The sequence below is a fragment of the Cylas formicarius genome, unplaced genomic scaffold (genome assembly GCF_029955315.1).
Source record: "Cylas formicarius isolate icCylForm1 unplaced genomic scaffold, icCylForm1.1 PGA_scaffold_9__14_contigs__length_23061073, whole genome shotgun sequence".
Taxonomy (NCBI): Eukaryota; Metazoa; Arthropoda; class Insecta; order Coleoptera; family Brentidae; genus Cylas; species Cylas formicarius.
The window spans coordinates 6,903,674-6,920,895 of NW_026844365.1; the positions used below are offsets into that span (position 1 = coordinate 6,903,674).

Consider the following 17,222-nt stretch of genomic DNA (forward strand, 5'->3'; position numbering starts at 1 on the left):
TTATCGCTTATTATTTTAGTATTTATTTTTAAAATTAAAATTTTACGGTGTAACATTGTAAACATAAAACACATAAATATGTAGGCTACTTCATTTCAACTGTCCAATAGTTTTATGGAGCGTGCTATAAAACAAATTAGGAGAATAGCTGTAAATGTACCTTTAGTCTTATGGATTTGCGGCTGACTTCGGGTCGTAACTACGAAAGATTTATGTATTTGTCTATGGGTCACATGATCACCGCAGACCATTTAGAATTGTTAGAACGCAGATTGGCGATCGTTAATAAAACACTTTTTTACAAAGATGACTTCGGAGTAAGTAATTTAGATAATCCTCTACACTTACAACAAATTGTTGAAAATAAATGCTAAATTGTTATATGAAGGTGGGGTAAAGAGCAACCTTTATGGAGATGTCGCGTTACAATTGTGTCGGAAAAATAATGTTTCTTTTTTTATGTTAAAAAGCTATACTTAATGAGATAAAAAATCTGGCTGCTGTCACTTCTTAAGGCGTTTCTTATTATTGCTTTATTTGATATTGTTCACTTAGTTTGAATAGAAAATAAGACTAATTTAATAAAAAAAAAATCTGATCATTTAATTGTTTTAATAATAAGAATTTTTAAGTTCTATAATGGCGAATTACATTAAAGCCGAATTGCATTAAACTTTGCCGTCTTTATACATTAATCGTGGACTCGCTTAGCTGTATAATAAAACATTCTGATGAAAAACACTAAATTCTGTGCAATAAGGTTAAGCAAATATCAGCTCAATATTTATCATTAATACATACTCTCTACATAATTATACGAAAGTTTAGTCAATAAAATGTAATACACATAATACTTTAATTATTTACCTCTCTTACTAGGAAATAACGTATATGTTATGAGCTAAAGTTTTTGTATTTTTTCCGAGATCCTCTGTTATATCGACATATTTTTTAAATATTATGTGCTCTGACGATTGTTTCTGTGTAAAATGTCACGTAAAATTTAAGAACAACCTTGTGCGTATTTAAAAAACAAAAAGTGATATTTATTTAACATCTTTTATTTACTTTTTCCGAATTTTTATTGTGTCGGTGATCCTTCTAAGTCTGATTTATAACAACGGTTCAAAGTCACTCCAAAGAAGTCATATTGGAGACACATATAAGGTGGACCCGAATTAATACAAGAACAAAAGGAACAAAAAATTAAGTACTATTTGCATTTTTATAATTTTTTATAAAAAAAAATGTTCTTTTGTTAAATTTTAAACAATAATATTTAAGATCTGCCACAAGGTCCTAGTAAACAAAAGTTGACGTGGCGCCATGATGACGCGTGACGCAGAAGGATTTTTTTTAATAATATACAGGGCTTCAAATTTTAAAAAATATAACTTTCATATTATGTTTTTTGTCACACACACATTTTTTGTATACAAACTGGTATGTAATATTAAATTTCCACATAAAACCTACACCGTTTTTTAATCATGCAATCTGAACTGCTGATACGCGTGATCCTGCAATCAAATTTTGTAAAAATCAGATAACTTCCTTAAAATCTTTATTCAAGGAATACACTATTTAAAAAAAAACACTTCGGCCACTGATATTTGCAAGAAAAATTGATTTTGTTAACTTAATCACTATCCTCGTGACGCCGCGACTTCTTTTTCTTATGAGATCTGTGTCCAGGGCTTCTAGATCGGGACCGATGCCTTCTTGATCTGCTCCTTGATCTTTCCCTCCTTCGAGATTTTTCCCTTTCGTGATCTCGCGGTTTCTCTGATCGACTCCTGCTCTCTCTATCTCTATCTCTTATGGGGCTATCCCTCCTGCCAGGTGAGTGAGAACGGCCCATAAGTTGATGAGGTGGTCCCATGTGTCCCATTGGATTACCTCCAGTTAGTGTTTTAATTTCTTGCGGTTGCCAGTTTGGATCAGGTCCATCCATCCACTGAGAATCTTGAGTTGGTTCATATCCACCATAAAATGGTTCTGGTTCAGGGTTGAAGTTAAAATCTGGTTGAAATTCACTGCCATAAGGTGGCGGGACACTCAAATCTGGAAATCCTGCAGGTTTACGACTATATTCACGCCGGTCTGCTGTCATTACTTGAATTGTATTCATTTTCGGTGGTTCATTTGGTTTCATCATGGGTGCTACAGGCCTTGGGTTGGTATTAACATTAAAATTGTTATATTTACTGTTATCATTAACAACATTCATTGATACTCTTGGCAAGCCAATGGAGTTCAGGGGCATTATTCCTACCCCAGACTCTGTCATTCTAATTCGTTTCTGCCTTTCACAATAGGCTTTCCATGTGTCCTCATTGAAACCATAATTAAAATAATCTGTTATGTCAGCACCAGGTTTTCTCCATGGTTTATCTTCCAAGGAATCCAGATTGTATTCTGCTGCAGGGACTCCATTGATAGTACCAATTTGCTCAAATTCTTCAACTTGAAATTTTCCCGGTTGTTGAATTTGCTTACTTTTGTCACTTATCGTGGTAGTAAGCCCTCCTCTCTTAATATTCACCTGAGTGTATGAAGTGGGGGCTTTAATATCACCAATAACAACGTTAACATCATCATCACTGTCGTCTTCCAAATCTTCTTTGTCGCTGTCATCTCCGTTTGCTTTTAATTCCCCATCTTCTGCTTCATTGTCCACTTCCTCATTGGTAGGCTCCCTTGCTAAAGGCGGTTCAATGTTTTCAACTCCCGGTGGACCATCGTCTACGGGCGCTTTAGTTTCAGCAACACCATTTGTGGCAATAGGTCCCGCCTCATTTTCTGCTGGTTCCGCATTTTCAGCTTCAGGATTTTCACCGTATAGCCATTGATCGTCGTTCTCAACCTCCTCTGCCATTTTTTCGATGGCTAACCCTAAACTGAAGGAACAAATATTTGCATTGATAAGAAAGGTGAGTTTTGACAAATATTGGTTGGTTGCGTTTTCAAATCATTGAATGGGACATTGAATCCGGAATGAAATAGGAAAATTCTTTATAAATAATACATTTTCTGCTTCTAGTTTGTCATTGCCAATTTTGAAGGTGATATCAGTAATATTGTTAGTTACTTGGTCTTACTAGAACTTGTGTGAATATGGGCGAGTAGACGCACCCAATTTAGCAAGAAAAAGAAGAAGAGCAAGTATGTGTACAAGGTAGTTAAGTCCTGGAGAAGATCCGAGAATCCTCGACGGAAGTCGGCAATGGGCGGATGATCCTGGTAGTCGTGCCCAACAGCTATCTGTGAAACGCATCATTGAATTGAATTTGAAGGTAGTTAAGAAAAAAGAACACCTTTCCATCCAATCCAGTCTTATTTTGAACAATAGACAAAAACCAGATACAACATAACTCTAATTAATTTAAACGGAAAACAGGACAGGTGGTCAACTTTTAATCATTTTGTAATCGTAACTAGGTACCTAACCATAACAAACAAACGACATAGATATATCAGCACTGACTTTATTTTTGACGACCATGTCCTTAAAAAAAGCTACCGAAGTAAAACTCAGCAAAAATTTGCTTACCCCTTGTAGAAGGGTTGGTCTGTCTCGGACAAAAAAGACCCCCAGAACTATGAACTTCAATACTTCGGGTTCTTTCAATGAAATGTGTGGTGTACTTGATACAACACCCGTTAAACGTGACAGTAGCATCTCAACACCCGTAATACTGAATACTTCTGGTTCTTTGAATGAAGTGTGTGCTGTACTTGATACAACACCCGTTAAATGTGACAGTAGTATCTCAACAACCGTAAAAAGAAACAGTATTTGCGATGCACCTACAACAGCAAAATCGCCAAAGCCTAAAAAGAGAAAGTTGGAACGTTTAACTCCAACTTCTAGTAAAACCCAAATTTCCAAGCAATCTTCAGAGAAAATCAGTGTCAGGGAAATTGTAGTGTCATTATCAGACACTCAATGCAATAAACCCTCAATACTAAAAGAAAGTTTATGCCAAAGCTCTAAAGAAGGTAGGTTTAAAATGAGGTACGTTTCACAAATAAGAGAATGAGATTAATTGTGTTTTTCTTAGATCATTCTAGACAAAAACTTGTAAAAGAAACAACACTGAAAAAAGAAAAACCAGATACAAGTGCTGTAAAGTTAAATTCTACTCATGATCAATCCAAAAATAGCAATGTTATGAAGGAGACTTCAAATGCAAATAAAAAGAATATAAAAAGGTGCTTATCCTTAACAAAAACAAAATCTGAAGATAGTCAAGAAATAGGGAAAGATGAAAAAAGTACTCAAGATACAGAAGAAGACATTATTTTTACACACGATCCTCAAGTTGAAGAAAACAGTTATTCAAGAACTAATTTGCTTGCTAGCATAAACCTACTGAAATCTGAAATTGCAAGAAAAAATGAGACTCTTTTGAAACTCAAGCAAGCTGAAGTTTATAAGAATAAGCATGATAAGAATGAGCTTAAAGAACTTTCTCTTAGATGGTTAGAGGGTTGCAAATTAAGTTTAAGTGACTTATGGGTGCAGTTAAAGGAACACGGACCAATGAGCATGGATTACTTAGTTACTAAATTACATCTTCCTCAAGACATTATTGATAGATTAATGATAAATAATTAATCATCATAAAGAGTGGTGGTTACCAAGGTTTGTTTCAATTTACACAAAAATTACAGAACTCAGGCTTTATTTTAGAATGTTAAAGATTGTTTCCAACATAATTAATTCCACATTTTTATATTTAAAAATTAAATTTCACAATAATTCTAAGATTACTTGGCTAATTGCTATTTCAAAAAGAAATTCCAAAACTTTATAAACTGAAAAACTTGAAAACAGAAAAAAGATTTTTACTCCAGTTAAAATATTAAAAGAAAATGAAAATTAAACAATCCTATTCATTTTAAACATTAAAAATATTTCCAACATTAGTAATGTTGCAGTTTTATTTTAACTAGGTGAATTTTATATAGAAATGACGAGACTATTCAAAGTAAATGTTCAACCAAAATCATGCCATTGCCTAATATTTTTCCGTCAAAAATACTTACTAAGCACTGACGGACGTTACTGCTAGATATAAAAAAATATGTTGTGTACCTGAAAATGCCTGTATATACTTATCAAACTAAATAAAAATATCCAAAATCGTTTCCTAGTTTACATAAAGAGCCCTAGACACAGACTACTAAATAAAATGTACTGTAACCTAAGGAGAACCATTTACAGAATAATCTTTATTAAATTGCGTGCCTTCAAAATAAGGTCCATATGCAATATGGCCTTACTTGTTGATTGCATATAACAATATTTAAATAAATATCGAAAAAAATAGTTTCTGTAACAGAGTAGGAAAATTCTTTCTTCGTGAGCTACATGCCCACTGCAATTTATTTTTAAATTTTTTAGAATGATTATTTGCCATCGAAACGTTATAAAAAAATATATATTCATAAAAACATGTTTTGATAAATTTAATAGATACGAAAATAACTCCACATTATATTTAAATTATATTATAATTACAGACCAGGAAACAACAGGATTCCTAACATCTTTAACCTAATATATAATTTAATGTCAGTATCACAGATTTACAACAATAGTATCGGAAAACATTATTTTAGGCTTAGGAGTGGTTATGGCAATGAATCTGTTCCTAAGTGACTAAGAATTTATAAAATATGCAAATTTATTTAAGATTAGCTGCACCTATCTAAAAAAAAGCATAACACCAACAAGAACACTAAAAAAATCAATGCTCTTAGAATTTTTTAAAAACAGGTAGTAGGTACCATTTAAGCATCATCTGAATGAATTTGCTTAAAATATATTTTATGCGTAATTTCAATAATTATTCGCTGCATTCAAAAGCATATCACTAAAACTCCATTCCTATGTCATCATCTTCGCTCAAATGCAAGCTAAGTCTCAACAAGTTAACGCTTTGTATACTGTGAACTCCTAATAAATGAGGATTGCTTTTAAGAGTTTCATATAGCAACCTTACACTTAAGGTGTTTGAACATGCTTTTTGAGTTGCGGCCGCAGAAGTGTGAGCAATTTCCTGTTCGGCCCTTTCCAATGACAGTTTACATTTGGGGACAAAAACATCTTCATCAATTTCAACTCCAGATTCTTCCATCTCACTTGTTGCATGGTTAAAATTCCTTATAAATGGGTCAGGAATAGGTAGATTAAAACCGTACTGAAATTTTCCATCTCTAATTTTATAGCTTTTCAATTTTGTAATCATTGCGGTAACTATAGACTTGAGAAACATTTGACAACCATGGACCATAAGTTCCGTAACTCCAGTGCTAGCTCCATCCATATCATTTTCCCAAGCAGTGATTGCAATTCTGCAAGCAACAAATCCACTGTCTGGGACGAATAACTCCGAGGCAGCTTTTCGGTACTCATAATTTGAAGGAAGTATTGTTGAGGGACTTGAAGGTGCCACATAGTTGATCCAGTCAGCTTGTTCGAATTTGGAGGTTTTCACTATCTTAGGCTTACTAGCTGACGATGACTCTGATAAGACTGCCAGAACAAAGTTATTATGACAATGAATCTGTTCATTGGTGACTAAGAATTTACGGGCCCGCTCATCAAACTGTTCTTTTGTTAGTTTAGATTTAAACAAAACCCATTCTTTTAAAAGGGCAAAATATTCTTTCTTGGTGGTTTCATTTAGGGTATTTTCAAGTTTTTCTCTTGCTTCCAGTAAATCCATTATCTTACTTAGGGTCTATTGTACACACATTTGGATTTTACTGATTGTCCTTGGAGCAGTTGAACATATTAAGATCCTTAAGTTGGAAGTTGATAAAAATTATTGCCTTTCAAAAAAACCTTCCTACATAACAATTTAACTCTAGCACTAAAACGTTGGGCATGTTTGCCAGGATCATCGGACCAAATAGCTGAAAATCACTTCTTCTTTTGTAATTATTGGCTAAATGTATCGCGACCAACTCTAATTTGTATTAAGAACCTTATCGAAAACGTCGATTGATAAGTCGCAGTTACCAATTTTTAATTGGATGAAAAATATATCATTGCCCATTCAATTTTTGATGTTGATTGGTTTATTTTAAATCTTTAATCTTAATAATAAATTTTTAAATTTTCATTCGCTACCTGCATCAATATTTCAACAAAAAAAAAACTAACAAAGACAAAAACCAAAATAGTATTGAAATCCTGCAAATAAAAACAATTCACAACTCTATAGCGCAAAGTCAAGTCGTGTGACGCACAGTGTTAAAAAATTTGGTAAAATGTGATATTAACCTTATAATTATTTTATATAGTAATCATGCGCATCAACGTATAATCGTTATATTCTATCAATAATAATATTAATGATAATAATAATAATAATAATAATAATAATAATAATAATAATAATAATAATAATAATAATAATAATAATAATAATAATAACAATAATAATAACAGATATATCGTAGTATAAAAGAGTTACAGAAGCAATATTATTTTGGACAAAATGGCAGGTGCGGCCATTTGAAATTTCTTTTCCCACAAAACATGCCCTGATGTCGTTAAATGTTCCGGAGAAAACGACTTATGCGTATGGACATCGCTGTTTAGAAAGAAAATGGCGAAAAATGCAGGTTAGTTGATGAAATTTAAAGGCATGCGTAGGAGATCATTCACATTTCGGCGAAAATATCATAGCCGCCCGGGACCCATCAATTTTTACGGTACTACGGCCAGTGTATATTCTTTTATATAATATAGCCCCTCCGCAATTTTGAAATTAAGGGATCGTTTATAGGCGGGTATATAAAATGGAAGCATTATCCTTTTTATCATTTATTATGTGCAGTACTACAGTAAACGATGGCAGGCCAACGTGGTACAACGTGGTACACAAATATACTGTGCATGCTGTAATTTTGTTTTACAACACTTTTTGTTCGCCCAAGATTTTTACCTCCATTTTTATGCCATTCCAAATTAATCTCTCATCTTCGTGTGGTTAAATTATTTTCTTTTACAAAAAATTTGGGTAGGTGGCTGTGACTGCATCACGCCAGGATTTAATCCAACTAAGGATAGCTAGCTCACATTCTGGCAGCATCTTCATTATTAGAAACTTCAATCTTGCCGATTCTGTGGAGTGGCTTTCGTTTGAAGAGAACATTTAATTTCACATCCTAGTTACCATCAACACTGAAGCACCCCGTATAAAGAGTTTACAATATACGCAGATAATTTATTTTATGGAATATATAATATCCGCATTAACAAAATACTAAAAAATAATACCTTTCTTCAACGGTGAAATGCTGCGTCATTTTGCGCATCACATTGACGTTTTTGATTTTTTATTTGATATGCGGCCATTCAGTAATCTCCACATTTGAGAGTAGTAGTTACACCTGTGTGACTCATTTATTTTATGTGATCGTTGGACTTATTAAACGGATTATTTAGTAGCGTACCTTATGAATCATCGGAGTACGTGATTTCCAACGTTAAGATAAATAAATAAATAAAAATAGAAATACGGAAGATTTTCACGAAGGTGTATACATTACTATATACGAAATTATTATTATGACTTTTATATTGTATTACTATGACGTCATCGCGTCTAGACTGAAAGCGAGAAATAGCTATCTCATATGGAATATTTCAAATATCTCGAGTAGGGTTTGACAACGGAAACGATATTTTTTAGCAGTTTTGATTTATAGCTAATAATTTACTTCGGAAAAGAGCAATTTTCAAGGTCTTTTAGATTTTTATCCATAATAAAAAAAATCCTGTATATTATCGAAAAAATGCTTGAAATTAAAGTTAAAGTACCAGTTCTTCCGCGTCTCTTGGTTATAGTATATTATGCAACAAGTGCTGTAAACGGCATTTGACTCACGAATTTATTTGACACGAGCGGAGCGAGTGTTTAATAAACCAGTGAGTTAAAAAATTTGAGACCCTGCAATATTTTTGATTATAGCATGGAATATCCCAAACTTTTAGCTGTCCAGAGGGGTTATTTGACCAGGCAAAAGCAACTGATAATTGAAACCCAGCCTTCTAGTTATGGTATTTCATGGATTTTTGGCAGCAACTTCTATCCCACTCCTGACATGTAAAGTAATAAAAATAAAACACTGAAGATTTTCACAAATTCGGGTAAATTGGATATAACCCTATGCCCAAGCGAACACGAAAATTCTTTTTTTCTTAATGTCGCCTGGGGCCATGGGCCAGTAACACAATTTCTTTAAAAAGTTTATATATTACATTATATATTATAAGCGCAACTAAAGCCAAAAAAGTAAAATACTAGAAATTTTCAATTATATTGATTTGATAATAATTATTGCAATTAAAAATGTAATCACTCATATAAATTGTTGAGTGATTTATAGCTTATGAATTGCTGACTTAGCGTGGGTTTAAAATTTTAAATCAGTAATTTTGCAGTGGTAGTATAAAAGAAATGATTAATTATCATTCGTTAAAAGAAGTTTAGAAGTTTTATACTCAAAAGAGGTAAAAAAACTTATGACAAAATTGGTAAAATAATAGGTAAGAGTAGATTTACATTAAGGTAATATTCATTGATGAAATCAGATTTAACGTGCTTGGCATCAGGAAAGTGTGGAAAATATGGCGGCATCAGATGTTGACGATTTAGTAATAATCGAAAGATCAATGGATAAAATTGTTTACCTAATTATTTTAAGAGAAAATCTGCAAAAGAGTGCACAAAATCTTAGGTCAGATCACGCCGCTTTTGTTCGTGAATGGCTACTTTGCAATACTCCTCGCAGGCTTGAAACTCCTTCTCAAAGTCCAGATCTCAATATAATTGAATACCTGTGGGATATATGTTAGCGATATATTTTGTATGGCCGCAAAAAGTCACGTATGCTAAGTCAGGACGGACGAGCGGCATGCCGTTCCAGCTACGCAAAATCGCACGGCAGTAAGACGTACACCGAAGAGCCGAAAGCAACCAATAATGTCATAGATATTCCAATACAAAAGTGCTTTTTTGTTTTGGGGAGACTTTTACTCAGGGTTGAAACCCTTGCGTCTCCCCTTAAGTTAACATCAGAAGTGTGATAGTTCCGTGTCCAGTGTGGCAAAAGCAATACGAATTATTCGTGAAAATCTGAATCTTACCACAGATTATGTGTAGTCTATTTCTGAACTTTCGAAAGGTGTAGTGCAGTGGCAAGAAACTTTAATTGATTTAATCGCCGTCCAACAACAAATTGCTTAGTTGGCGAAACAAACAAAGATGGCAATGATGTCATCGTCACATTCACAGAAAACGTCAACGCCCCACCTTCCAATTACAATATGACAAACTAGTGTCCCATTTTTTACCACTACTGTACCTATTATGATAAATTTAACTAACAATACTGATACGAAACGTGATGCTAGAATTACTAAATTTTACTGCTATGTAAAATCTAAACATATTCTGCGTACATAAGGAAGGTAGGTACATTTTTTAAAAATACCAAGTTGCAATAAAAAAACAATAATTGTTCATGTTCTAACCAATAGGTAATTATTTTAAATAAGTTAATTTTATCACCTGAATAGCTTTACACTTCAGTTCATTTTTTGAGATAAAATTGAATCGATTTTGAAAAAGATAAACACACTTTAAATACGCTACTATCAAGAAACAAAGTCACTGTGAAAGTTAATGTTATAAATTTATAAAGTATTTAATTATAATACAATAATACAAATGGTGCAAAATGAAATATCTTATATATCTAATTAAATTCACTTTCTTTTTTTGGTGATACAACCCTCAAATTAGATACAAGAGGGTCTGAAGAGACTAAGAGAATATTAAATAAGTCTTTGTTGCAACCATTTCTAGATATCTTCCTAGTATTATGCTCCCCATCGCACCCAACCTCTTTATGCCTCCATTCCGACGGATAAATTTAAAGCTAACAAAAAAGGCAAGGGCCTCATTTGCAGAAAACGAAATCTTATTTTCTGAAGAAGTGCCGCAGCATCACGTTTTCATTTCATTTCATTGGCAAAGCAAAGTTCGTCTTCTGATTTCGACGTTAGTTCAGCTTCAACCCTCCTGCGTTTAGTCCGTCGACTTCCCTCAGCGAATGATAATTTCGGACGACCTACATTTACCGGATTGATGGTTCTTAAGGGTGGTCTTGGTCCTGATTTTAAAATTTCTTCTAAAAGCCATTTCTCATGTATACGCTTGAACTTTGTTAAATAACGTTTCTTGAGAACCAAATTCTTATCTTGGGGTAAAAAATTCTCACCCAAAATATGTATAGTATAATCAAAAAGTATTTGTTGGCTGACGCGTTTTGTAGGGTGTAAAGGGCCCTTTGATTTTAAAACTTCGATTAAGTCGATACGCCTAATCGTCGCGGATTTGTCTGTAAAAATACAAATTGATGTAGAAGGGGAAGGGGCGCGTGGTGGAGAAAGTTTTTTGATTTTTTTGAAAGAAAAGAAACTAGCCAAGAAGATGGTACAATGTTACAATGGCAACCCCGTTTCAGGGTTGAAACCTTTACGTCACCCGTTACGTTAACATATATTAGAAAAAAGAATTCATGAAATAGCTAGCAAAAATTAATTAAGGCAAGTTTTATTAAAGGAATGGAAAAAAATAGGGGAAGAAATAATACAAAAGCTAGTGGAACTATCATAAATTTATTATGTTTTATTCTATAAGTAAATTTTTAATTCACTGTTTTTTTGGATGAGCCTAGATTGTTGCTGTTCAAAATGTTGATCATTTAGTAGTTTTTCACATTTTAATGTTTGCTGCTTAAATCAAATTATTTTTTATAGTTTTAGTTATTTGAACTGAGGTGGCTTTTACTTGATGAAAATCTATTTATCAAAATAAATAAGAACTAAAAGTTCAGATTTTCACGAAATTATATATTATGACATCACAATTGTTTCGACAACATCGTGTCTTTATCAAATGTAATATCTACAAACTACCTGCTACTATATATACCTTAATTAATGTTGTTGCGAGAATTTAAGTTCAGTAAAGGAGAGGTATTAAAATCTAAATGTAATATATCAAAATTGTCGTCAAAAATGTGTTTTTCTATGTAGCATAATTAGAATCTAGACTTGTTTATGATTCTAATTATGCTACACACACTTAAACACAGAAAAACACATTTTTGAAGACAATTTTGATATATTACAAAAGTAGAACATTAAATTTATTGGAAGCCATGGAGATTAACACGGTGTTGTCGAAACAATTGTCATGTCATAATATATAATTTCGTGAAAATATGAACTTTTAGTTCTTATTTATTTTAATTATTTATTAATTATATTATTATCATTAATATTGAACTTTTTTAATATTTTCTTTCTCCGACTTTGCTTACGCTTTATAATATATATGTACGAGCATTAAAAAAAATGTTACCATTCCTAGACTTTTGCTAGCTACTGTTTGTTTTAAAACCATACTTCGTCGCTGCTATCAAAGTATTTATAAGAATAATTCATTAAATTAGAATTAAAATATTGCTACATCGTACCCAATAAATAATGGCCCTACTACGGTAAAAATCGATATTTTCGTAGAAAAGGTAATGACTCTCCGCGCATGCCTCTACATGTCACCCATTAACCTGCCACTTTGGGCCATTTTCTTTTTAAATAGCGGTTTTCGAAAGAATTTTAGGACATTTATTGGACTTTTGCGCACTTTTGATAAGATGGTCACTATCGTTATTCTGTTAGATTATTCATTCATTTCTACTCTCTAAATTAAAGTATTATGGTTTTGATAATACAACTTTCCTTTTTATATAAGTTTTTCAGTCTTTGTAGTATAATAATAACACAGATCTACAGGGACTTTGATGTTTGAACGCTTTTTGCTCATTTGCATATTATTAGCGACCCTTTTTCGAAAAAAGGTCATATTTTTGCTCCATCACATGAACATGTTTATTCCATGTTAGGCATGATTATTAAATGATTCGATTTTTATGAAATTAAATGTGATTTGGCAACACTGGATAACTTAGATTTCTCTGCAAAGCAACAGAGTTGGCGCAGAAGCGTCAATACAGCGTTGTAAACGCTTTATGCGCAGTTTGCTTGTGTTAGTCGTCGTCGTACTATGTTCGTGGCTGATGTCTTCGTTGTTGCGTATTTGCGTAATGACCCTCTAGAAGTCTTACACCTGGCAGCAAAAATGTATTAATAGATACCTTAGTTGACCCCAAAAAAGTTTTATTGCCTCCTCCTCATAACAAAGTAGGCTTGATTAAGCAGTTTGTTAAAGCCTTATACAAAAATGGACTGTATTTCGAATATTTGTGCCAGAAATTTATAACCATATCTGTTGCCAATATAAAAGAAGGTATTTTTGTTGGGCCGCAGATAAGAACATTATGGAAAGACAAGGATTTTCAAAACACAATGACCAATGTCGAGAAAAACGCCTGATGACTTTCTTGGGAACTCTTAGGACGAAAACTACAAAATATGTTACAACACTTTCATCGTCTAGATTGTAATATGAGTACATTTCCTGTTTTGACACTTGAACTATTTTGCTAAAAATCTTGGAACAGTTGGCGAAGAACAGGGAGAGAGATTTCACCAGTATATTAAGGAACGGCGATACCAAGGCAGATGGACCATAACGATGACGGCGGACTACTGCTGGATGTTAAAACGGGATATGCTCTTAAAAACACACACCGGAATGTCCGGGCAACGCTGCTTTTTGGCAAAAACACGAAGATTTCACTCAAAAAAGTCTGACCAAAGTTTTTTTTTCGCTCTTTTTAACTGGGCAACAAATTTTGCCAATCTGCCAAAAAGTTTACTTTTGTAGACCTGTGTAATTTATCTGATCCGGTACATCTGGTGTTTCACAATGTTCCGTCTTAGGACCCTCACTCTTTCTCTTTTATTCGTCGGATATTCTTACTGTGATAGATTTTCATTTCATTTGATTTGTTTTTCTTTTGATATTCAAGATTTTTTGGAGGCTATTAAATTTATTAATGGGGACTTAGCAATACTAAGTGACCTTTCTAAACTTAATCCTGAGAAAATTTAATTTCTCTATAGTTAAGTATAAGCAACACTTAATATTCGGAGTAATCTAAATTTTCAGAGTTACCCTATTAGCGCAGATTAATAAAGTCATATTATTAACTCATTTTCCCAGAAGATTTAAAGAGATCTATGCATTTTTTGAGAATTTACAGCCATAGAAATACCAGATCCAAACTTATTGACGATCTGTCATCGGCCATGTTGGTCGTCGAATGCGGCAAGGTCATTGGTTAAAAACGAGATTGACAACGAACCTTCTCAATTTAATTTCCATAGTTCCTTTATAAGTTTCTCTATCATAGACATAACCACAGCCTCTATATCTCTAGTAGTTGAATGGTTACAGCTTTTATCCAATAGGTGTCATTTTGTCGTTCGTATATTACAAATATTTTCTATTCGAGCACCCACGTCGAGTCGTATCAAAAAGTTACGGCATTGTCCTTTACAAGTGCTTGAAACAACTGCGCCGAAAGATAAAATTCTTTATCGCAATTATTAATCTGAATATCTTCGTGACGGTAGACTATGCGCTGAAATTTCCATTACGTTATGTTTTCGATTATTCTGAACAGAACATGTCGAGATTGCTCTATTTATAAAATATTTTACAAGATAATGCGTATATATTTTAAATAATACGCCCAAAGGAATAACGGTACAATTCACCTATCACGTCTAAACTAAACTCTTTCTTCCTTAAAGTCGTATCGGGTCACAGGTAAGTTTTGTAAAATGAACAACTGACTGTGTGTTTTAAAACTATGACTTCCTCTCTGTTATGGTCGCATTTCCATGCCGGACCGTCGAAACCCGATATCATAACAATGCAGCGCACAGGTGCGACTGGTTTTATAAAAAACTGGCTCCAATATGCCAAAACGCCAACATTGAAACCTCGCAATGGCCAAGTAACGGTCCTGACATCAACCCAATCGGAAACATATGGGAGATAATGGTGAAACGGCTGTACCCAGGAAATTTTATGCCTCAAAACAGCGAGGAGCTATGGGAAGGTATTCAGGAAGCATGGGAGGAATTGTCGCTTGAAGAAAACTTCATAACTCCTTTCATGATTATGAGCGGCAGGCATCAAGCTGTGATCGATGCGGATGGAGATTGCACAAAATGTTAAATACCTCATTGTTCTGTTGATGTTAAAATTTTGGGCCCCTGCTGATAAGGATTAAGCATCTTCTAAAATTTATTACAGTTCTTGAATTTACTTAAATCTAATTATTTTTGTCTATTTAAAAGAAAAAAAATATCTTTTTATTTTTATTTTTATTTATTTTAGCTTACACGTTTTTTAATGACAAAACTGCTGAGAATAACTAAAAAAAAACAACAACAAAATACTGAATATTCTAATACCTATATAATACAAGCATAATTCCAATTGCAAGATATATATATATATAAACAGTAAAGGCTGATTAAAGCGTATTAATAAAAATAGAATTAATATAGACATTTTATTTAGTAGTAAAGTGGCTCATCGCAATAGACATACCCGGTTTTACGCCTTTGGCTAAAACAGTTGACGAAACAGCTAAACTGAACCATTCGATATCCAATATAAAAATACACTCAACTCTTAAAAATATGCATATTAATTTGTGTTACTCAAAATGCGTGCCTAAACCATTTTAGATTCCATATTGAACGTGAAAACAAACTTTGGTTTGTCAAAATATGATATGACAGCCTGGTTATGTGTATACTGCCCCAAATTTAGGCCCAGTTTTTTATGAAACTAGCTGTACATAATATTCTAAATATTATATTTAGCCATCCTAACATTTTGTCAGCAATTAAACATACATTACAACAGGCAGATTTTCTTAATTTTTTTATTTTATTAATTATAATTAATTTTATATCAACTTAACTTACATTAAAATAAAATTTGATGAAAACACGGCTATGTTTGCTTTAACTTTTGTCCAAACATAGCGACTTTCGCTTTAAGTTTTTCAAAATGTTGTCACTTTCGCTTAACACTTCAGAATCATAGCGATGTTCGCTTAACATATCACACTCAAAGCGACTATGCGTTCACTCTTATTGCAATTTTAATATTACATTTCTTCTACTTCGACAATTTTTTAAAACAATAAATTCCAAGGCATACCGCACAATTCAACTATCGCATCTAAACTAAAATGTATTTATATCAAGCAACAACTGATACCATCGTCTCTGTTATGGTCGCATTTCTTTGCCCAACCGTTGAACATGATATCACGTAAACATACAATACAGAACACAGGTACATAATATTTTAAATACTGGAATTTTAATTGTGGAAAATGGCGAGGGCTGAATAATCTCTAAATATCTCCTAATTTGCCTTTAATTTTCCAAAAATTTTCAAAAATTTTTATAACTCATTAATACCTAACGAATATTTTTTTATTTCAGCTACATTTTATATATTTTATCATAAGGTAACCCAAACATTCTATATGCAATATTATAAGATTTAAAAGTTTTGGTGCTGATCATGTAACACATGGTTTACTTATAAAACGATAATAACTGTTATAAAACTTTTCCTGCCAAAAATGTCAGTGTGGTATGCTTTATCTTCTAGCCAAACTGTATGTGTGACGCCTAGTGATGTAATATAATACGACAAAATTATAATAATATATTATACCAATATACAGTGTGTCCACTTAAGAACTGTAAAACTCCTGTAAAATCTTTTTCATTTTTTTTGTTGGATAGATAGGCCTTGACTTCAGGTTGTTACGATTTTAAACACCCTGTATTGAAACATGATAGAAATTGGTATAGTTGGGTTTTAAGTACTCCTGAATAAGAATTCGTGCACAATTTATTCCTTAAAAATCTCTAATACTGCTTCTTTCCTCTTTTTTTTTGTTAATTCTTGGCCATAACTGGCAAATAAAATTAGTGAAGTTTGTGCTAATGTTCTTAAACGTATTAATTTTTTGTTGTTGTAATAAAATACAATAAAATATTTTTGAATACAATTTGTTGCTTTTGTTGCTCTACTTTTGGCGCCTTCCTTCTTATCTTATATTATAATATAATAATATAATAAATATTATTATATATAATAATTATTATTTATTATTAAACT

At 32.7% G+C, this 17,222-nt stretch overlaps 3 protein-coding genes across 3 annotated transcripts; 1 reads left to right on the forward strand and 2 right to left on the reverse strand.

Annotated features, from left to right (window-relative positions):
- Window positions 1–119: 119 nt before the first annotated feature.
- On the reverse strand, window positions 120–3,067 carry LOC132707175 (pre-mRNA 3'-end-processing factor FIP1-like). Its single transcript, XM_060678905.1, has one exon. The coding sequence runs from the start codon at window positions 2,876–2,878 to the stop codon at window positions 1,640–1,642; it is 1,239 nt and encodes a 412-aa protein (XP_060534888.1). The 5' UTR covers window positions 2,879–3,067; the 3' UTR covers window positions 120–1,639.
- A 196-nt stretch (window positions 3,068–3,263) lies between these two features.
- On the forward strand, window positions 3,264–4,622 carry LOC132707660 (uncharacterized). The gene is made up of 2 exons (XM_060679582.1): window positions 3,264–4,002; window positions 4,065–4,622. The coding sequence occupies exons 1-2, from the start codon at window positions 3,504–3,506 to the stop codon at window positions 4,619–4,621; spliced, it is 1,056 nt and encodes a 351-aa protein (XP_060535565.1). The 5' UTR covers window positions 3,264–3,503; the 3' UTR covers window position 4,622.
- A 1,251-nt stretch (window positions 4,623–5,873) lies between these two features.
- LOC132707661 (transcriptional adapter 1-like) lies at window positions 5,874–6,871 on the reverse strand. Its single transcript, XM_060679583.1, has one exon. The coding sequence runs from the start codon at window positions 6,735–6,737 to the stop codon at window positions 5,883–5,885; it is 855 nt and encodes a 284-aa protein (XP_060535566.1). The 5' UTR covers window positions 6,738–6,871; the 3' UTR covers window positions 5,874–5,882.
- Window positions 6,872–17,222: the final 10,351 nt, after the last annotated feature.